Source organism: Oculina patagonica, chromosome 9, assembly GCF_052425735.1.
Source record: "Oculina patagonica isolate OP01 chromosome 9, crgOcupat, whole genome shotgun sequence".
NCBI lineage: Eukaryota > Metazoa > Cnidaria > Anthozoa > Scleractinia > Oculinidae > Oculina > Oculina patagonica.
This window is the reverse complement of record NC_135766.1, coordinates 4546601-4568904: the sequence shown is the minus strand read 5'-3', so window position 1 is coordinate 4568904 and position 22304 is coordinate 4546601. Positions and strand designations below refer to the sequence as shown.

At 37.5% G+C, this 22304-nt stretch overlaps 3 protein-coding genes across 4 annotated transcripts; 1 reads left to right on the top strand and 2 right to left on the bottom strand.

The window, feature by feature from the left end:
• Positions 1 to 1082: 1082 nt before the first annotated feature.
• LOC144665400 (uncharacterized) lies at positions 1083 to 9074 on the bottom strand. Of its 2 annotated transcripts, XM_078526657.1 has the most exons (4): positions 7230 to 7707; positions 4901 to 5163; positions 2961 to 3084; positions 1083 to 1491 (listed from the first exon to the last, which is right to left on the bottom strand). In XM_078526657.1, the coding sequence occupies exons 1-4, from the start codon at positions 7297 to 7299 to the stop codon at positions 1475 to 1477; spliced, it is 474 nt and encodes a 157-aa protein (XP_078382783.1). In that variant the 5' UTR covers positions 7300 to 7707; the 3' UTR covers positions 1083 to 1474. The 2 variants fall into 2 exon arrangements, with proteins under 2 accessions (XP_078382783.1, XP_078382784.1); XM_078526658.1 differs by lacking the exons at positions 1083 to 1491; positions 2961 to 3084 and adding an exon at positions 3856 to 4182 and having other exon boundaries at positions 7230 to 9074.
• Positions 9075 to 17928: 8854 nt separating this feature from the next.
• On the top strand, positions 17929 to 19727 carry LOC144665379 (uncharacterized). Its single transcript, XM_078526624.1, has 3 exons — positions 17929 to 18555; positions 18920 to 19325; positions 19491 to 19727. The coding sequence occupies exons 1-2, from the start codon at positions 18028 to 18030 to the stop codon at positions 19043 to 19045; spliced, it is 654 nt and encodes a 217-aa protein (XP_078382750.1). The 5' UTR covers positions 17929 to 18027; the 3' UTR covers positions 19046 to 19325; positions 19491 to 19727.
• A 183-nt stretch (positions 19728 to 19910) lies between these two features.
• LOC144665299 (uncharacterized) lies at positions 19911 to 21506 on the bottom strand. The gene is made up of 2 exons (XM_078526524.1): positions 20683 to 21506; positions 19911 to 20472 (listed from the first exon to the last, which is right to left on the bottom strand). The coding sequence occupies exons 1-2, from the start codon at positions 21344 to 21346 to the stop codon at positions 20054 to 20056; spliced, it is 1083 nt and encodes a 360-aa protein (XP_078382650.1). The 5' UTR covers positions 21347 to 21506; the 3' UTR covers positions 19911 to 20053.
• Between the last annotated feature and the right edge of the window lie 798 nt (positions 21507 to 22304).

Below are 22304 nucleotides of genomic sequence, written 5' to 3'. Positions count from 1 at the left end.
TCAATTAACTTATGCACATGTTAAAAAGTGCGGGCCTTGATGCACTTAAAAGGAATTCGAAGAAACGGGAAAAGAGCTTCAAAACAACAGAAATGTCCCTCTAGTGAGATTGGTTTGGCTTCAGTGTTCACCAAAATACTTAACCACCGAACACTATATATAGTCACCTTAAGGCAAGTTTCGGAAAACTTGTGAAAATCGTCACTTCTTTTCCAAAACTGTGATCCAGCCAATTGTGAAAAGTCAACTGAAACATGAAATTTAGGACGAAATTTCACACATGTTCGTCGGCTTTAACTGGAAAGAGTGATTTTTATACCAACTGTCACGCGCGTGCGTACGTGATTCCCCACTGATTTTGATTTTTATTGTATAAAACAGATCGACGACATTTTTATGTGAACTATACTATTATAGACACTAGAAATGATGCCTTGAAATGTCCAAAACGTTCAGTGAAATTCAAGTTGATGGTGTTCTTCAGCGTTCACTCATGGGGCAAATAGTATACGCTAAATTAACCAATCAGAGCGTGCAATTTAGTTACGTTGTGCTATAAGGAGTTTTGGTGGATAGCTAATTATTGGTAGCATCTTTAATAGACCATCTCTGCTCAAAAGGTCGGACACTTTGGTCAGGTCAATAAAGGCAAGTTAAGTTATCGATCTTAAAGCTTCAGCAGTACTGTGAATCAGGATATATGCTAACAGCAAGTATCCGCAGTCAGTGTAAAACGATGCGCGCAAACACCTTGCCAACGATGTTTAACAGTGAGATACCGTGGTAGTTGTTGCAATCGCTACGATCACCCTTACTCCAAGGCTAGTAGTTGGCGAGACGGTGCCACCTGTGGAAAATCTACTACTCCGTACAAGTGGGTGCGACGAAATTAGACAATTGATAAGCTGGATGGAAGACAAACAGTAATATATTTTTTTATTTTGCATTTCTTCAACAAATACAGCATACTGTCATTAACAAAACATACATAAAGGTAGAATTAAAACAGTTTATGGATACTTAAATTTTGTAAATAAATGTTTACGTATATTTGACATGGGTGTTTATTACACATCTATTCTACCTGACATTCTGATTGGTTAATAAACTTGACGTGTCCGATGAAAAAAAAAATGATACACGCAGTTGCGTTCAGAACCTCTTTTGTTCTTTAAAAATGATACACTGTCAATATATATATAATGTAATATAACAAAACGAAACTCCCTAGTTTAAGGTGCAAAGAAGCACCGATAGAGACCCCAGTTTACCTGATATTTTATTGAATTTAGTAGATGATTTTTCTTTTTATAAAACATTATCACATTTAACTTGTAGAAAACGTTGAATTTAGACTAGAAATGCTTAAAATAAATTAAGGGCTCGTTTGAATTCTAACTTTTTTCTCTTGTGATACGTGAAGTTCCTTTTTACAAAATTTATTTTTGCGGAAATCATGGGAGACGTACGCAAGTCATCCTTGTTTGCAAACTGAAATCCAAAATATTTATACGTTAAAACTTGCGTTTTGAGCACATTTTTTTTAAAATTAAGTACGTATACCGTTCTTACGATGCCCCGTGTCAGGCGTAAAATTTCACTGATTGTGGCTAGTCAGGAACGCTGCCAATTTCGTAACGTTCTTAGTTATGTTCTTAGTTTAATATCTGTTTTAATATGTGTTTATTTATATGAAGTTGTTATAAAGAAATATTACAGCACAATTTACGTCCTCTTTACGGCAGTAAAGGGGGGGGGGGAGGGGTAGGTCAGGCAGACAAGTCAGGCTGCACTATTGTTGAAAAAATAATAAAATCGTTTCAAGTTAGCCTGGAATGCTGTATCAGTCCCACCTTTGGACGAGGAAATAAAAAATTAAATGCTCTTAGTTTGCCAAAATTAACAACAGTTGTGCGCAAAACGGTCTTGTCTATACTGGGGCCTCATGTTTATGTATTAAGTTGTTGCATAAGTTCATACAGGAAATGTATCATTCGACTATGACATCTTTTGCTTTGATCAACAATTTCTTCTTATTGCTTCTGGACTAATTTCAGTGTGATATTTACATCGTGAAGCTTGTGCGGTCTTGTGAATTATAGAACAGATAATAATTATAGAAAACAGAAAAACGCAAGTTGCTTCGGATTGCTTAGCTTATGATCCATATTTTGTCATTTGAGTTCTCTTGGTCAAGTTACTTACTCGCGTCAACTAATTTGAGACGTGGGCAGAGTTGGTAGAGTTACGTTATGAGAAAATTTTTTACTCGAAGTCAAACGTCTTTTGAGCGGCAAAGAGTGATCTTTTTTGACTGATTAACAGGCTAAACTAGTAAGAAAGTTCCAGACGCTCACCAATTATGGCATTTGCTTGTTTAGTCATGCTAAATGTTAACAAACGAGTGACAAAATCTCAGTCGCCAGTACTATTCACCTGATAACCTCCTACACCAGTGATCAATTTCATAGTGGAGACAGCTTCGTCCGTACTTGTAAATAACTTTGTTGGTATGACCACTAGAATATGGTTTACGGGTTTTAAACCTCGAGTTTTGTTTTTGTCTTGTTGTTGCTGTTGTTTTGTTTGTTGTAATTTTGTCTTGTAAATGCGCAGGTTGCTGTAAAAATTATTACGTAGAGCACCAAATAGCGTACCCCACAAAAATTGGCGTTAAATAGATAAATGTAAACACACCTTTTTGAAAATGCGCGTTAATTTTATAACGCAAAGATGAACGTTGTGGTCCTTCCTTTTTCGTTTGTTTTCCTTTTCCTTCTCATCATTTCTAAGTTTCATATATTAAAAAAAATCTTTTCTTGGCACATCAAGTTCATTGGACGCAGCTTTTCCGATTTTTGAATGCTCAACTGACATTTACTAAGATCTTGCGTTAAGTTATAGTTTACTACACGTTGTTACGCGTCGCTGCTGTTTGTCAAGGCATCTTTCATACTTACCATGCTCGCAGTGTTCCCCTGTGAATCCAGGAGTGCACAAACATCGATATTTCTTGTATGTAAAACCAGACTGACAGGCTGCGTTGTTGTGGCAGAGCGACCGTCCATTCTTTATACAGTTGTTCTAAATAAAGGAAAAAGGAAACGTATATATACATACATGTATGCAAAACCGGTAAATATTTATGCCAACTCTGGAATTCAATGGAAGTTGCAAAAAATATTGTATATTTATAGGTAAACTTTTCGAGATGTCCGTTCCAATTTTTTATTGCTTTTTACCTTTTCAACACTAAGCTAATAACATCAATTCTTCTTCATTATTTCCTTACATTTCTTTGCACGTTAGTTTTGAGAATTTGTGGTACATCAAGACAATCAGATCCCTTTTGGTCAGACTTAGTATTTCTCCCCAAAACAACTGTCTGGTTGACACTTGGTTGTTGAAAGTTCTGAAGACACCATGCGAGTAGCGCACAGTGCAATTTAACAAATAGATTCCATTTTGCCGTGCGTCTGTTCAGTTATAGATCACAGATGACGTCAAAATGTGGTATGAACAGAGAAGTGGCCCACGAGGCGCTAGCCGAGTGGGTCACTGATGTTCATACCACATTTTGACGTCTTCTGTGATCTATAACTGAACAGACACACGGCAAAATGGAATCTATTTGTTTTATATAATAACACAAGACTTCAGCACACTTCAGTGTGAGCAATGCCGCCGTAAAGATGAGCTAAGTTGTTTTGATTTAACTATTAAGTTTTCGTTAACACGAAGCACTGTTATAATCCGATTAATTAAATAAACAGAAAAATGGTCAATTGAAAGTCAATGAAAACTCTAACCTTTATTCCGATTTGGAAATGTTGTTCAAATCTGTAAACATAACCGAAGCGTTCAACCACAATTCGTTTGTTTCCCGTGACGTCGTCCAATTGCACAACATCGGTCAAACTTTCATAAAGATTTCGGATAATTTCTCGAATAATTCACTGTCTTCTTCAAGCTTGTTTCGCCCAGTTAAATGCTTCGAAAGGTGAACGATGCATGGCGTATTGTTTCTCACTGGACATTTGTAATTAATATCAGCTGAACTTTTTTGCTTTGTTGTGGCCTCGCAAGTTTGAAAAACTTTGCCGACAACTCTGATTTGGACTATGAACTCTGATCACGCGCGCGAGTCACACCACCGCCTGACGTCATCCATGTGTCTGTACTCTGATAGATCATAAGTAAGAACCAATCAAAATACGCGTAGAATTCAGGTTATTATATAAAGTTAATTGGTTTATAGATATTACACCAGGCGTTGGGGAATAACTGTCTGTTCATCAGAGCAAAGAAAGGTTCGATGTTGCAAGGACACTTAACATGTCAATCACCCTTTGTATGATCTAGTTAGTTAATACTGACACACGGAGAGGGTGTTAGTGTGCAGGACGGATGTCGTAGCGGCATATAGTAACTACAACAAACCACATCATGTACACACAGAAGATAATACAGCAGGTTTATGTTGGAGCAAAACCTTTCGGTCTCATCGTGCTGCCGTGGGATGTTTTGCTGCTCCGCATTTTCTTCTGTGTGTACGTGTTGTGATTTTGTCCACACACATGTTGCGTGGCAGTTGCCCCTGCACAAGAACATAGCCCTTCTTGTGGGATGTTTAAGTACAAGAAGGTGTAACAACGTCATGTAGCTAGAACAAACCACATCGTGCAGACACAAACGAAAATACAGCAGGGCCATGTTGGAACAACAGCGGGATGGGTCGCTGTATCTGAACATTTTCTTGTGTCTATTCGTGTTGTCATTTTGTCCCTGCTACCAAGCGCTGGCTCCGATTGTCCCTGCCCTGCACACGAACATCTTCTTTCTCGATTCAGCACGTTAAGCAAATGAGGGCAAAATGTTTGTAAGTTCTGTCATCACTCACCTTCGCACCACGATAATAGTAAATGGGGTTTTCCACAAGGTCTCCGTCATGTTCCATATGAGTGGCATTATTCAGCTCACATTCATGCCTTCCACTGACAGAATCTTTATTTTTAATGTTAAGACTGACACAGGCGTCTTCCCTGTAGCAAAGATATTCACAGTCGTCCAAGCTCTTGACTGACATGGTTTTTATCGTGTGGTTCATCAAACGTCGCTCAGCATAGAAATAGTAGTCTGGAAAGTACAATTCACGATCCCATTCTGAAATTAAGAAAACATATGGTAATCAAACCAGCTTATACTAAATAACGGACGTTTCAAAACAAGGCAAATTAACAATTGAGTGAGTAATTACAACAAACAAATACTATTTTGCACCTTCGGCTCCGCAAAAAAGTTTCTGAAATATTTAAAATTTAGTAATTGCATATGAGACCAATGTGAATTGTATACCTGCTGGCTTACCTTTGTTACTCATAAATGTTTTTAGGAACATTTATGCAAGGATGATTGAAAAGTTCAAAGTCTGATCTATGGTGGCGAGTACATAGCTGTTATAAGAGGGGCGATGTAGCTTTGTTGTGAAGCATGTAATCGTAATTTAAGTTCCGATGAGTTTATTTGAATAATTTTTCTCGCCTAATTTTTTTAATATCCATTTTAATTATTCGTGTACCATCTTGAAGCAAAGATTAGACACTAACGTTGATACTAAGAAATTCCTTTCAATATTTGTATGTGTGCCTGGATGAATTTATGGACTGTAAGACCACACGACCCATTTGAAATAAGTGAACAACAGAGATCGATTATTATTAATGATTTTTTATCACAAAATATCGGAAAATATTTATTCAGTGCTGAGCTTAATTAGGTATTTCTCATTACTGATTTTCAAATATTCCTTTAATTTTTCGTTATGAGATTTTGGTAATACATTACCAAACTTTGCCACCTGTTTGCTTGGACAATATATTAATTGATACGGATTGCGAATGTCATTTAAAACCGAGCCACAAAACGAGACCGAGTTTTCGTTCTGAAATCAGTCTGTAACAAAAGCAGGAACGGTATCTTCGAGTTATGGAGTAAGGCTTTGTCGGCCTGACGACTGACTTTTTTTTATAAACAAGTCCCTTGGCTTCAAGATACAAGGGGCGTACGTTGCCATAGAAATAGGGAAATTATGCAAGACACAAAGCAAACGACACAATTTTAAAAGCATCAGCCTGAAAGCCAGTAAAATATTTGTATGTGCAATAGGTTTGGCCGTTTAGTCAAGACACCTGAAAACTTCCTGTTCGGATTTGCATTTAAACGATCGTCGCTGATGGTGTAAAATATGTTTATTCCTAGATAACACAGCCGGAATTGATCAGGTTGAGCATTTTACACATCATATTCCGTTAATATCCCCTGCGTGTGTCTTTATCAAAACGTGCACGAAAACCGAACAAATAAATAATGAACACGTCGCGGCCTATACAAATGTGCCCTAATTGGTGTGGCTTTTGACAAACAGTAACTTAATATTGACGAATATTAACGCGAATCTACTTGCTAATAACTTCCTCAGTTGTTTTTCCCATTAACAGTCAAAATTCAGTGTTGATCAGTTGCGCCTGCAAGTGAAAAAATAAGCACAGTCTATGCGTAATGTAAAAGAAAATTAAGTTCAAAACGCAACTTTTATAACACAGAGAACATTTGAATCCGGCAAACAAGTTCGACTTCTTTCATGATTATTTTTAGATAGTATATTTGGGAACTGAGAGGAGCCTCACATCACAAGAGACTTTACTCAGAATTTAAACAAGTTCTTTTATTCAATCATTTCCTTGAGGGTTTTCTGTCCTTGAATGGTAATGTGAACTTGACTGTCAAAAAGATTTACGCAAAGCACGAGCTGTGGACAACATTCTATGAGAAATCTAGAGACTGTCTTAAATCTTAGTAGTATTGTGTTTGAAGTGTTTTAAATGAACTAAAAAGAATGGACTTTGGAAATTTGATAGAGTAACAAGACAATATTCTCGAGTAGACGATTTTGTTATTCTTGTCACTTTCCTACTTAATTAGGAAATAGTATAATAAGTTATATCCCGATAGCTCCTGGGAATTACCGACACAATGGAAGATTGTAAGAGGAGGATGCTAACTCGAAAAAAAGTTATTCATTTGCCAACTAATCAAATAAACAACAGGACAATCACATAAACAGCTATCTTTGGCCAAATTTAACTAACTGTATACAATATAAAAAATACCAAGTTGAAAGAAACAATGTTAATTAATAGGTAAAATAAATAAGGATGTTTTGAACTCACCCTCCGCGCCAGATGGATAAGGCAGCATTAAAATCCATGACACAGAAGCGAAGAGCAGAAGAAAACTCATTTTTCAAACCGCAACGGATGTCTTCAGTTCTGACGTCTCAAAGACAAGTCAAGATAGTGTTGGGTTAAAAGCAGTCGAAGTGGCAGCTCAAGTAATCACCGACTAATGAAGGATGTCATGTTATGGCACTGTAGTAAATATATCTCGTAGCTTTCACGGGTAAACCAATAAAGTCATTGCTCCAAATGACAAGTTAATGCGTTTTGCTGTTCATTAGACTTCCCGGCCCGTTCTAATTATGAATATTTTATGAGTGTGAAATAGGGTTATTTAATTTGTTTTTTAGGCAGTTTCTGTAGTGTGTGTTTCAGTTTAAAGTGCTTGTTTGAAATATATTGGAATTTACGCGTGAATGTTCCGTTTTATAACAAGTCCTATTTTAAGTCCCAAATTACACGCATTTTGAGATTTAATTTTTCATCGCACGGTAATTTAAAGTTGCCTTGAAACCTGACCCAAAGATAATTGTTCCAAATTGCTAATTAGTCTCGACCTCAAATTAGCCCAGTAATTGCTTTTAAGTTGTTTTGATATTTTATAAGTGAGTTTGGTAGTTTATCAAATTAGTATCCCTAGTTCATAATTCCCCATACATGTTTTACCCTTGCTTAATTGCTTTAATGTATTTGTAAATGTATATTAGCATATTTCAGGCTCATCAAGTTTTGTCCCCGAGGACTTCTCTTTACCTTATATCCTATTATTCAATTACCGTTTGATCCTCGCTTGTTTGTGCAGAGCAGACGTTTTTTTCCGCTTTGGCAATATTGCGAAACTAGGTGAAAAGAAAATATTTTTTTAATATAAATAATATCGTGCCGTTTTATTTCCCAGGGGCGACCATTCTTTAAATTGGCGAGTTATGTTGTTCTAAAAGATATATAAAGTATATATTTATATAAAGTTTTGTCAAAAATTAATGCCTCCAAACCAAAATGTTTACAAGGAACAAAAAAAAAACACCTGTCACAAATAATACAATTATCGTGTTTAATTTTATCATTCTTTGAAAACGTTGTAAATGTTGCACGGGAAATAATCTTTTTACATGAATCCGATGCGGAATGATTTCAGGAAAATTAGATGTTTAAAATATTCAAAGTTTAAATTTAAAAATTTATCTGGCAAAGATATCAGGCGATATATTTTATTGATACTGCATTCTAATTAAATGATGAAGGTGTTCTGGGAAACGTGAGCGTTGGCGTTTTCATGTTTGAATAAATTTTTTTACCAAAGTTTTCTTCTTCCTTGAGCTTTCCCTTCTCAACAAATGCACGATAAAAGCTCGGCTCCTTCTTTAATCCTTATCAGCCTTGTCGTGCATATAAGAAGCTGCAATTTTTTTTTTCATTGTTTTATCCGAGTGCTAGCGTTGTCCTGCCAAGTGCCAATAGTGATCAACACCTTCTAAATTCTCCACGTAAGTTCTTCTTAAACTAAGCATTCTGGTCGAGAGATTTTAGAGAATGATCACGAGAAAAGCGACACGTGACTGGCTAAAACGCAAACACTTTCTTCCAATCTGTATTACTGAAAAATGTAGGGAAATTAGGAGAATTGCACTGTTGAGAAACAAAATATAACAGTTTTGCGTACTGCGCCATTTTAAAATAGGGCTATAAAATATTAAAGTGAAACGCTCCACTCTTCACAAAATATGTTTTGCCCTAATGGCTTTTCATTTATATTATATTATGACAATTTGCTACTTTCTTAAAGCGAATGAGCTATTTTTAGTTAAAACCGCAAATGTTTTTAATGATGACAAATTCACCATTATTATGAAACACCGTCAATAGCATTTATAATAAAATTTCGCATGAGTTAAGAAGAACTTTTGTTACAGCTTCCATTTATTAGCTTTTATAAGACTTGCATAATTTCCCGCGGCAAACTATTATATATTTATTATTATCCTTTGGTTTAATGTAAAACAGGAACGATTCATTGTTGACCTTTTTAGACTACGACATCACGACTTCACTTATACTATAGAAGAAGGCTAGCCAAGGCTCAACGAGGAAAATTTGAGACAATCATTTCATGGGCAAAGTGTCATGAGCAAATTCAGTTGAAAGGCAGTCTAGAAACAACACCAAGCCAAAAACATGCTAGGCTGGTGTTAGTCGGCTGTCGCTAATGTTTTGACTTTTGCGACACTTTGAACTGTTTACGTTTTTATACGGCTTCATATCATTAGAATGTTCGTTGAGAGTAGAGTTAGTCAGTTCAGTACAGCTTGGTGAAGCATAGCGCTTCACAGAAGTTATGTACAAAGGGTTCCATAGTTCGGATCACTGGGCTAGTCGGTCGTTTGCCATAGAGGAGTGGGAGGCGCTGAACTCCACTTGACGACATACATTTGCAGAAAGTCAAGGGTATTAGTGGGATACGTTTCATTTCTTGAATGCGCGTTGTCGAACTCCTTATAACAAGGCACCATAATGACTTTGCAGTTTCTGTAATAATTGTTTGACAGGGCGCGGTATATAGCTATCCCCACACCTGACTCCCAGACTGGAGGGCCAGGGATTGGCAGGGAGTGTCCTGTCTATTTTCTCCTCTCCCAGGCCTGTCCGACTTGATTGAAGCTGCAAGGAGCTTAGGACCCCGCCGGCATGTCTCTTGGTATCTGAGACATACACAAGCTCCTACACTACCAGAAAGTAACAGCCACTGTAGGGGATATGTGAGTTTTTTCTTTGTGTCGCATTCGACCACCAACCACAGTAGGTGCTTATAGCGGAGCTCCTAAGCGTAGCACCATACCATGAAAGAAGGAACACTATCAAAATGAGTTTTCATGGTCAACATGGATAGCGGCATGTTTCGCGGGCGCGTACGTACGGCGTACGGAGTCGCGCAACATGGCGGCCATGGTTTGATGGTAGAAAGAGTGAAGCAAGAATGCCGTATAAAGGCGGCCGTATAAAGGCGGCCTTTAAAATTTAAAGAGGTTTGAAAAGAAAAACAAGAAGCAATGAAACAAAATGTGGCTGAAAATTACGTATAGAAAGTAATCGACCGCCAAAAAAGTGGACATTGAGAGCCATATTAAATCGATCGATGACTTTCGTGTCTATCAGTAAAGCCAGCATCGTACATAAAGGAGCATTCGAAAGCTAAATCGGGTTGAAATAATAAACAAACCATTTTATTGCTACGGGGTAAAAAAAAAAAAAGAAAAGAAAAAAAAATTGACCCTCAGGGATTTGAACTCACGACCTCCCGCTCCGCAGACTGGCACCTTACTGATTGAGCTAATCCGACAGACTCTGTAATGTACGTTGAATATATTCTATATCAATGTAATAGATATTGTTGAGTCTACTAAACTGCTGCGAAACTATAACAGGATCGCGAAACTATTTTCTATTGCTAGAAAGCAGATAATCTACTGTACTCTAAAGTAATTTTTCGTGCCATGAGTAATGATTTTGCCCCGCTTTAAGATTAATTGTTTTTGTCGTACTGCTGACATTCAGTTTAACCGTGAGCTATTTAAATTTGTATTGCACCTATAAACCGCCATAAACATTTCATTGTCTTTGAAAAGCCTCTAGGGGGGAAAGTCAATAAAGTATGTATGTATGTATGTACATTAGTAGTAGCCGCTTATTCACTAGAATGAAAACATTGTAAATTCCAGTGAAAATTAAATAAATGGGGAGCTCCGCTTTTAGGCGTGCCTAAATCTATATATTAAAAGTTAGTTTCAGTGTGGGCATGACTAAAAGCATTGTTCCTTCTTGAAAACATCGGAGCATGTAGCTACAAATTAAGGCCATTCGTTCACCTTTCGAATGCAGTTTCATATAGTTAAAAAAATGTTCTAGCTTAAAACAATAATTTGTAGAGTGTTTAAAGTAAAGAAGATCAGATATCCAAAAAAAGTTTCCATTTTCATTCAGAACCCCACGTTCAGTTTCTTGGTAAATGATGTGTCAAAGTTAAACTACATGTCTCAGCGAATTCGCAGAAACCTGGGCCTGATAAAATTGTCGGGCCCAGAAAGGCTCCAGGAAGCCAAATTCACTAGCCGGGGGCCCACACATGCAGCCAAAGTGCAACCCAGCTGTTGGAGGCGCCAGTCGGTAGCTGGTGGGCCCTCAATATCTGATCGCATCGCTAGAAATCGCGGACATTGAAGTCGGCGAATTTTGATGCATCTTACATTTACCGCTCGCGAAACTTGGTAATAGCCGCTGATTCGAAAGCCTGACTTTGGGCTCATATACATCTACGATGGTACACAAAAATGCAGCCTACACAGAGTAATATTTTGTGAAGTAGGAAAACCACTGGTCATAAATATTGCCTGATAATAAAAATGGAGCAAAAGATCTTTCAAACGATGGCTTTTGCGGCAAAATTGGAGCAAAGACGGCTGAAATATCGTAGCTCAAAGACAGCGGATTTTGGGATTTCAATGTGAACTGCCGCCGTGTGTTTACAGTATGCGATTTTTTGTGGTTTTCTAACGGCAAAGATACAAATGAAATCTAATCGGAAGGAGATGTAAATCATTTGGTGAGTTAGATTCATGTATAGTTTTATCAAATCTGCTTTCACATTTTTTCGATCACATTCAGTTTGCCGATAATCCCCGTTTATAAACTTTAAGTTTTCGGTTTTCGCCATACATTTCTCCTCTACGCCTGATAATTTTGGTCTCAAAAACTGTTCGCAGAAAACGTTCATGAATACAAATGAAATTCGAAGTCTGCACTTCAATTCTTGTACAATGTGGTTCTTAAGAGGCTCCGACGGAGAATATGGAGAATCGTTGGACAGGCTGGGAAAATCGAAAATCTTGAAACTTTGCCCGAAGAACACCTTTGGGGAACTATGTTCGAAAATATTATTCTCATCTTCTGGGAATTTATGGTTTTCGAGAAATTAAGAAAAAACGAAAATAACGGTTTTTAGCTCATTAAATATGCAAAAATATGCGTAAAAATGGCAAAGTTCTCGATATTCCTTTAAGAGCAATTTTCAATGCTTTGAATCAAAATAAACGTAGAATAATAGCTTTATCTTTCTTCTTTCAAGCATCAGGCACTTTTAATTTTTTCTAGCTATCTTAAGATTTACATCGCCTTTTAAAATATTGCTCTATCAAGCTCTTCGGGAAACGGCAAAAATTGAGAAACTTTAGAGGCCGAAAAAGCACCTTGATATGTCCGATAGCGAGTTAAACTAAACACTGTGCAAAAGCTCGATGTCTCTACTATCATAATATCAAATAAAAAATCTGGGTACTCGAGATTGACACCGATAAGAAACGAAAGTTCACGACGTATTCTTGCGTAATTTGCATATTCTTATTTTGAAAGACGTCCCCCGCTAAGAGATCTGCTTCGCTTTATTTCCATTTGGAAGAAATGATTTGCACAAAATAAAGCAAGTTTAAACTCGCTTTTATTTTTTTTTTCGTCTTATGCCTATACTTAGGTTATATAGAGGTTCAGAAAGAAGAAAAGAGTAAAAATTATCGACTGAGTTCCTCATTGCGTGACCTGTGTCACGTGCATGTTCTGAAATTTTTTGTCAAAGATCGGAGGAAAGATTATTAGTTTGTTTAGATTCTGGCACTTCAAAATTTAAGAAATAAACAGTTAGATCATTTCATTCACTTACCTGAAATTGGGAATGATATAAATATTTTATTTACTCACGTTACTTAAGTCAAAAGTAGAACGCATGCATGTAGTAAGGAATTATTAATTAACTTGGAAGTTTACTTTTTAGTGTACATAAATGTACACAAATATTAAAACTGTCATGTACATATATCGCCGTTCTTTCGTTCAGTTGTCATGTATGGAATAAAATGCCAAAAGTTTCCTATCTTGTTTTACAATAACTATAAAAAAAAGTCTTTGATCGTGCAAAATCCATTCATTCCGTCAGATCACAAAATTAAATTAAACTTTCCTTTGAGAGACCGAACACGTACACAGCGACAGGACATTTAACACGAAAGCAAGAACTTTCTCGGCTAAAATTCAAAACAATAATGTCCCTTTGCAGTTTTGCCTCTCTTGTTGGTGGGGCTTGTGGCCCAAGCCCACACAATCCAGAAGTTGTTTAATATGTAAATTTAAAAGACTGTGACCGTGATGTCAAAGCACATTTAAAGTATTGTAACATCTTGACCAATACGGACAGTATTGATAACGAAAAAAAATTGTTGCTTACCCGTGCAGGTAAGGTTAAATGAATACTTTTTTCTTGGAATCACACTACTGTATAACTAAACTGTGAATTGATACAAGCTGACCTATCCGATACATCTAGGGATTTTCCTCCTTTACCCGGGGTGACCGAGGAATAGATAGCAAGAAATCTTGGTTTGTGTTTAAAGAAACGGGCATGCTTGTTCCAGCAAGTTTAAGTTGCAATCCGTACGTTTTCATCCGAGCCATCCGCAGCCAAAGATGCGCGTAAACAGCTTAACAGCTTCAATGCTCTAATATATAAAATGGACTATTATTTTTAGGTTTCCTGCGACACAAATTTTAATTTCGGGCTGTTCAAAAATCTGGTAAAATCCTTGACATATATATAGTCGCTTTGGATAATTAGTTATTGTAGTCACTGACTTCTCATTCGCTAAGAGCCTAGAGTAAATTATAATTCTGGGAATCGACGCAACATACAGATTATTCACTAATCTTCTAACAGGTTAGTGAATAATCTGTAGGTTGCATTGATGTCCAGAATTAACTGAATACAAGAAAAGATTGCGAGACATGTGCATGTGACATTCCAACGTAATTTTATTAAAATGAGCCAATCAGAGGGAGATCGCTCGTCCTTCGCTCGAGCTCACGTGTCACTTCGTTCGCAGAATGGTAATTTCTAGCGGCTGCCGGCGTTGCAAGTTGCAAATAAAAATTGCGGACGTGTGACTCTCCTTCGTCAAATTGCAATGATTTTAGTCATCATTGCTGCGTTACAAGTTTTAAGGAAAATTGCCCCGTGAAGCATGTCCTTAATCAGTAGGTTACGCCGATTCCCAGAATTAATTAACTGTAGGCTCTTATACACGTAAACAAATTAACGGCAAACAATTTCAACATTTGTGTCCTTCTCGTCTTCCGGCTGCTGGATGCTTTCTTCCTTAAGGTTTTCGTGGAACAGCTCCTTCGCAATTTTTGGTAGCTTCTTTTTGTTGTCCGTTTCTTTCTGTTTCACAAGTTTTTAAATTTTCATCGGTCGAATTGAAGAAGCGAATCAGTGAACCATGAATTCACTTCACTTTCATATAAAAGCAATTATTAATTCGGTTTTTGCTATAATTAGAATTATCAAGGTCTCCATTAGTGTTATCAGCACTTGTTTTGGCCTTGATTTGCAAAAGCCTCATCCGTACGGACTGAGTGATACGAAGGTTTAAAGGATCTCAGCTAGCCGATGGATGCAAATGTATGTCAAGTTAGATTGGAGATTGTACGCTTTGATATTTTTCCAAGCAGTTTTTCCATTTTCACGGAATGAATAATTTTTGTGGCTGTTTTATACAGGATACAAAACTTCAAAACTCTCCTCAAGTTAACGGCAATAACACGAAATCTTAGCTTTGAGTAAAACTTAAAGGTCAAACTTGCAGGAAACTTGAACTTGATATTGCTATAACTTGATATTATCTTAAGCAAGGATTGTAAATATCAACATACCGCAAGCCTTCCCTTTTTTAGTAAGAAAACTGACGTTTGCGACTAAGTGCCTTAAACTAATAGTAATACCATGCTCTAAATAGTGGAAGTTTTAAAGCATAAAGAAGTTAGTTTATACTTTTGTTGAATTGTTAATAAAAATATATTAATAGCGTGACGCGGGTCACGTAATGGCGACTACTCTTAATCTAATTTGTAAATTTATATTCGGTAAATGTTAACAGAATGTTAGCGCAAACCAAGATTGATATAGAACAGAATAAAAAACACGCTATGATGTCTATTTCTTGAAAATCGTAGCCTACAAATGGAAATAAAACAGACCAGAACAGTCAACGGAGGACGTCTTTATAAAATAGCATTATGCAAATTAGACACGAGTACGTCGTGAACTTGCGTTTCTTATCGGTGTGAATCTCGAGTACCCAGTTTTTTTATTTGATATTATAATAGTAGAGACATCGAGCTTTTGCACAGTGTTTAGTTTGACTCGCTATCGGACATATCAAGGTGCTTTTTCGGCCTCTAAAGTTTCTCAACTTTTGCCGTTTCCCGAAGTGCTTGATAGAGCAATATTTTAAAAGGCGATGAAAATCTTAAAATAGCTAGAAAAAATTAAAAGTGTATGTTTCTTGAAAGAAGAAAGATAAAGCTATTATTCTACGTTTATTTCGATTCAAAGCATTGAAAATTGCTCTTATAGGAATATCGAGAACTTTGCCATTTTAACGTATATTTTTTGCATATTTAATGAGCTAAAAACCGTTATTTTCGTTTTTTCTTAATTTCTCGAAAACCATAAATTCCCAGAAGATGAGAATAATATTTTCGAACATAGTTCCCCAAAGGTGTTCTTCAGGCAAAGTTTCAAGATTTTCGATTTTCCCAGCCTGTCCAACGATTCTCCATATTCTCCGTCGGAGCCTCTTAATACATCAATCTATTGTGTTCCGCTTTCACATTTTTACATTTGTTAATTTGTCAAGAAATATTTAATAAAACATTTCATTCTCCATACATTTTCTTTGTAATTCTTGCGTTCGCTTCTACGGTCAATGTACCGCAGGACATACTATTCGCGGACTCGGAGGTCCGCGATTTCTAGAGATGTTTTCCAAGAACCTGGCTCCCACCGCCCAAAACAGCCCGGCCGGGCTAGTACAAGTCCCAAGCACACCCCCAGGCTAGATGGTTGTCACCCCAGGAGCCCAGCTGGCAGCTGCAACACTGGCAGGGTACCTTCTATTCAGGGCACCCTGCACCGGTTTCATTCAAAATATTTAAAGACTACACTTGTGCATTCAAAGTTCACACAAAATTGCTCAAAGGGGCCAGAACCTAGCTAGGCCCAGCTGTCAAAATTGACACCCTCCCCCCCCCACAGTCTTGATGGCTAAACCCAGGTGGACACCAGCAGATAGCCCAGTGCCTGGGCAAGGTCTCCATATATACCATGGTTGACACCAAGTCCCCTCAAGTCAAGCTTGCTGGCTAGGCTTGAACTCGGGCTTTTCCCGAGTTCAAGTGAAAACCTGGCGGCCAGGTTAATGCGAATTCGCTGAAATGTAATTTTAACACCAGAATTAAACATTTCTCGCGGCATGGTAAGACATAAGCGGTATCCTAACTAATTGTCCTTTAATTTTTATGTCAAGACATCTCGTGCCTTGTAGGAAAATTTCAAAACAATTAGCGCCGTTTTATTATGTATTTTTAAAGAAAACCTTAGTTATTGAGTAAAGTTCTAAAAGTCCGACGCAGGGATGCCAAGAGGAAATCTGAAATAGTACGCACTTTGTCTGTCTGAGTTAGTTTGTCTGCCTGTTTCCCTGCCTATACTAGGGACTTTAAGCACCGACAACGGGGACCGCAACGGGGACGTGGAAACGCGAGGGAAAACCCCAATAACGTTCTGCGCATGTCTGGCGGGAAAAATCTTGACGTTCTGCTCCGGGGCCCGACGTGAACTGGCTGCTTTTGGCGTCGTCGGAAAACGTGAGTGCAATGTAAGTAGCTTTTCACACATTTTGTTTGTTCTTTGCTCTTAAACGAAATAATTAATATCAAATGGTATTTAAGAAACTGTAAAGATAGTCGACATGAATTTTTTGTCGCAATTTATGCGAGATAATTGAATTCATTTACAAATTCAAACTGGAGAAATCTGGTGGCGAAAATAATTTCACAGCCACTGTCAATTCTTTTAACACCGAGTTGTTTTGCTAGTTTTCCGTTATTTTTCAATGTGTATTACTTGCTTTTCTTTCTTGTTCAAAATAAGACTTGCCAAGGCGTCCAAGTTGATTTGCACCAAGACTTACAAACGGTGAATACTGCGAAATTTATCAAGATTTTCTCAGAAGATTCGTATGGCGGGAAGCGTCCGCCAACAACGGCCTGGTATTAAGAAGGCAAAATATTAGCTTACTGTTTTAATATTACAAGCAGCTTTAGTCAAGTTTAAGGTGTTCTTTCAAGTGCCGTCGGTGGCTTTAATTTTCTGGTCGAAATTTAGGAAAACCGATGGTATGCTGAAAATTAAAACCTCAAAATAAAGGGCGACAAATGTCTGCAGATTTGACTGTCGGCAAATGTAATTTTCTTCGTTGTGTACCTGTGCTATTGAAAGTCTTGCATGTATGAAAACAACTATACTTTCAATTAAGACACCTTTATGCACTGAAATAATTATCAGAGTAGACATTCTACAAAGTTGGAAACAATAATAATTCATCCTTTTGTGGTAATGTACAGTAATAATTCATCCTTGTGTGGTAATGTAAGAGCTTATTTACTTATTGTAGTCTTGCTTATTTGTAATAGATTGATTCAAGAAAATTCAGGAACTGAATCATGTAAGTTCTTTAAATGTAAATTATAAAACAAGAATGGATTAGTTAAAGCTGAAAATTTGAAGCCTTAGACAAGCCTTGTATTTCTTTGTTGTCTTTGACTGTGGTGTCATGAGAGAGCTGCCCCATTCTTGCTTTCAGTACAAAATGGTATATTGTAAAGTGATTTTTTCCTTTCCAGGTCAGGTCCAATGCATTGGACCAAAGATCACGATATCCTTCTGGTGAGAGAGGTTTTGGCTGTTGACCCTTTCTCAGAACCAAAAGGAAGTAGAGAGAGATCAAGTCTTTGGGAGGTTATATCCTTTCACCTCAATGCAGTGCCAGATCCAAAATTTGCAGTCAATGCAAGGTCTGTGAGGGACAGGATAAATCTCACTCTTATAAAGAAATACAAAAAGAAAATGTCAGAGGAAGAAAAGGCCAGCGGCATAGAGGGAGATCCCCCCAGTGAATTCGACAATGCAATGGAAGAAATTTGTGAGAAGTCAGATGCTGCTGATAAAGAACAACAAAATCAGTCCAAAGGAAAGAAAGAGAAGATTGAGAAAGAAAAAAAGGAGGCAGAAGAGATGCGGAATAGAGCATTAGAGAGAGTGGGAGAGACAAGAAAGAAACAACAGCTGGATGCAGGCTGTGCAGATCCTGATGTCAAACCAGGAAAGCGAGTGCGAAGAAGTGGAGCTGAAACAATTGATTACTTAAAAGAGCAGGCAAAGGTAAGTAAGCGAGTAAGCGAGTGAGTGAGTAAGTACACTGTAACCTTTATTTATACATGATTACAAAAAGCCAAGAAGTTTGTGGGGTAGTGTTTTCTAAATTAGAATTAATGGTATTAGATTTTTTCTCTACTTGTAACCAAAATATGAGAAAGAAATTGATAGGTCACATACTTCTCTCATGGACTAAGCCGCATAGATAAATGCTGCCCTTTTGTTAATATGTGCATGCTAATTACACGTAAAATTCTGCGCAGTAACCTGGATGCACAATGCAATACACTAAGGCAATGACCTTAAATCAATTTCTTTTAATTAAAATTATTTAAAGCAATTTACAGTGGAACTTTTTTTTTTTTTTAAGGTCAGGCAAGAAGAGCTGGAGTTACAAAGGCAACAGTTTCAAATGCAGTTAACAATGATGAACCAGCAGCAGCAGCAAAACCAGGCTTTGTTTGCAATTCTCAAAGACCTGGTGAAGGATAAATAAACTGATATTGGCCTTTGACTTGATTGGCAAACAAGTCCTTCCTTTTTTATGACAATTAATCAGTCTATATACCTGTCCAACTAAAATCTATAGAGCCCTGGCTTCATTTATCTTTGCCATGTTCATATTATGCAGGGTCTCAAGTCCTTTTTTTTTTTCAGTGATGTTTATTTGCTTGCACATATTTGGTAAATTGAACTTTAATGTCATTTGTAAGCAAGTCTTGTTCTTGTTGAAATATATTTGAAATATCTAAAAGATATTTCAAGTGTTCACACATGTACAGTCGTGGACAGAGTTGCTGTTGGGATTGTTTAGAGGAATGAATCAGTGGTGTTTATCTACATGCACATATTTGGTGAAATTTTAAATTGAACTGTTATGTTGTTTGTAAACAAGTCTTGTTCTTGTTGAAATATATTAAATATTTCAAGCATTCACACAGTTGTGGATAGAGTTGATGTTGGGATTGTTTTCAGAAAAGAACTAAAATAAAGCCTCCTATTTAGGGGTGAAGATTCCTACTTTTGGCCACTGTCCTTCCTATTTCCTGGGTACACTCAGTTGTCACCTGACACCCTGATCCCTGAATGACATCTAAACAATTAAGGGGTCCAAAATGGTACCAAAGGAAAACTTAACCACAGCATACGGTAGACAAACTCAAATTCTCTTAAGCAAAGCTTTGAAGCATTTTTGAGTGGCAAGTGAAATTTTTGCATGGATGTGGGGGGAGTGGGGTGGGGAAGGGGAGGGGTGGTGGTGGTGAGTGGATTTCAAACCCGAAAAAACATGCTTGATCCATAGGCCATAGGACACATTGAACTTTTTAAAAGCATCATAGACATTTCCACCTTTATTATTGTCACATGATTAATTGCAGTTGTGTCTCAAAATAATATAAACATTATATTAGTACCCTTTGGCCATTACATCATTCAAATAGCAGAATATTTTGTGACAAACATTGAAATAACAATGTGCTCAAAGAAAACATTCCCTTTAAGACTAGGCAAAGTATTCCTGCAAGGTAGGGGGGTCTAGATTATAGAATTCTGATGTTGTGTTGCCATACAAGCATGTTAGGGCGTTTCTTAGTACAGCACAAACTAGGTACATTTTCCCCACGGCTGAGAGACCTATCTTAAGGTTTTTTTTGAAATCAATAAATTTAAAATAGTTGACTATATCATTAAATAGCCACTCGACAGAAACTCTTAGAGGACTCATAGATTTATTAAACAGTTCCATTCGTGGAGTAAGACGCATGTTTCGGAATGGAGCCTGAAGATGCAATCTTAAAGGGTAGGCTGGATCTCCATAGAGGCACATTGGATACAAAATAGGCCCAGGTGTGAAAGCAAACTGCTGTAGATCATCAAGAAGATGTGAATCATGCAGCATCGCAGCATCGTGGCGCTTTCCCTCTACATAACAAAATCACAAAACATGTTATTCCACTAGTACAAGAACTTCTTTCGACTTCCCACCTTTAATAAATAATAATAATAATAATAATAATAATAATAATAATAATAATAAACTTTATTTCCGAATACCCTAGCTCTTCCCAGAATAAGGGGAAAAAAGACAAACAAACTGAAGAAATATAAAAACATTCATGTTTTCCCTCTTACCAACTGGTCCAAACATATTTCCAATCATTCCATTCGGAAGTGCCACGGACTGGAATTTAATGGCGTGCACCCTTTTATGGCCATTGTAGACTATTCTCTGATTTTGACCTGGCTTACTAATCGGCCTAACAGTTCCATCAATAAAGCCAAAACAGTTCTCCAAAGGGGAACCTTGAGCTGTGATGGCTGTCGCGTACTTGTCAAGCGCACGAGGGTTAAGTAGGGCGTCATTCCACTGAAGAATTCTGTGGCTATGCATCTGGTATATGAAATCAACCATGTAGTTGTTGATCATACATAGTACTGGAACGGGCTTCGCAAATCTGGGTATCATATCGGCATACCGACAAGGATATGCCAGTCTCTTGAGTACAACACAAAGGGCTTCCAGGCCACTACAAACACTTCTTTGATAGCAAGTTATTACATCAGGTACCTGTAGAACGTCGGCTAAAAGTCGAATATCTTGTTTGTGAAATCGAAATTCCGACAAGCACTCGTCGTTCTCCAGCATATCAAAGTCAAAATAGTCATAGGATTCGTACGGAAGATCCAGATTTTTTGACTTGTTTAAATCGTATAATAGCAAAAACTCTTCATCGTTTATCACTCCTTGAGAGTGGCTTATCAGTAGTTGATTTCTAACTTCTTTTAGCTTAGGCATATTTAACAGAATGCGAATGTCGGTCGGCGTTGTCGTCGGATTCTTGTTGTGACCGCTTAACCATTTCTAAATACGCGCCAAAACCGCGTCGTCTCCCCAGACCTTTCTCGGTTTCCCAGTCCCCGTTGCGGTTCCCGTTGTCGGTGCTTAAAGTCCCTACTGGCGAGGAGATAACGTCAGTTGTCTTTTTTACGGATTTACGCGCACCACTAGATGTCATCAATTTCTGCTTGAAATGTTGAATGTCGCACTGATTACTCGCGGGGGCCAAAGTCCGTCACCGAAAGCGGTGAAGCGATGAGAAGTTTTATCGCGTTGATCACAACAGAGACATGACGGACACTGGAAACCGCGCAAGAAAAACTTATGGCGCACAGGGTAAAGCTTGACGCTCAACTTACCTAATTATACAATAACTGAGAAAATACCCACGCGCTCATTGGTAGATAGTTGTTATCGATGAGAATATAGATCACACAAATTAATTAACGTGTAACTCAAGGAAAATTTCGAAAAACTTGTGAAAACCGTCGCATCTTTCTTTGGAAAGCCGGTGATCTTTATACGAACTGTCACGCGCGCGCGCGATTTCGCACAGGTTTTCCAATTAATTCGCCGATAAATTTTCCGTTTTATTGTATGAAACAAATCAACCACATTGTTCAGTGTTCTTTACACTTGCATGTATAGACCATGGAAATGACGCCATACACCTCTTTCAAAAATGGCCGAAAAACCTGTATTCTTTTGTCTTCATGTTAATTGGCCTTCGTGGCCTCGTTTTAAAACAAAAACTCTTTTGACTTCTGTAGTTGCGATCGAGGCCACGAAGGTCAATAAACATGTAAACAAAACAATGATGCACTTTCCGCCATATTGAAAATATGTTTATAAATGTCCAAATTCAAGCTAATGGTGTTCGTCAGCGTCTACCCATGGGGAAAATAGCAGACGCTTA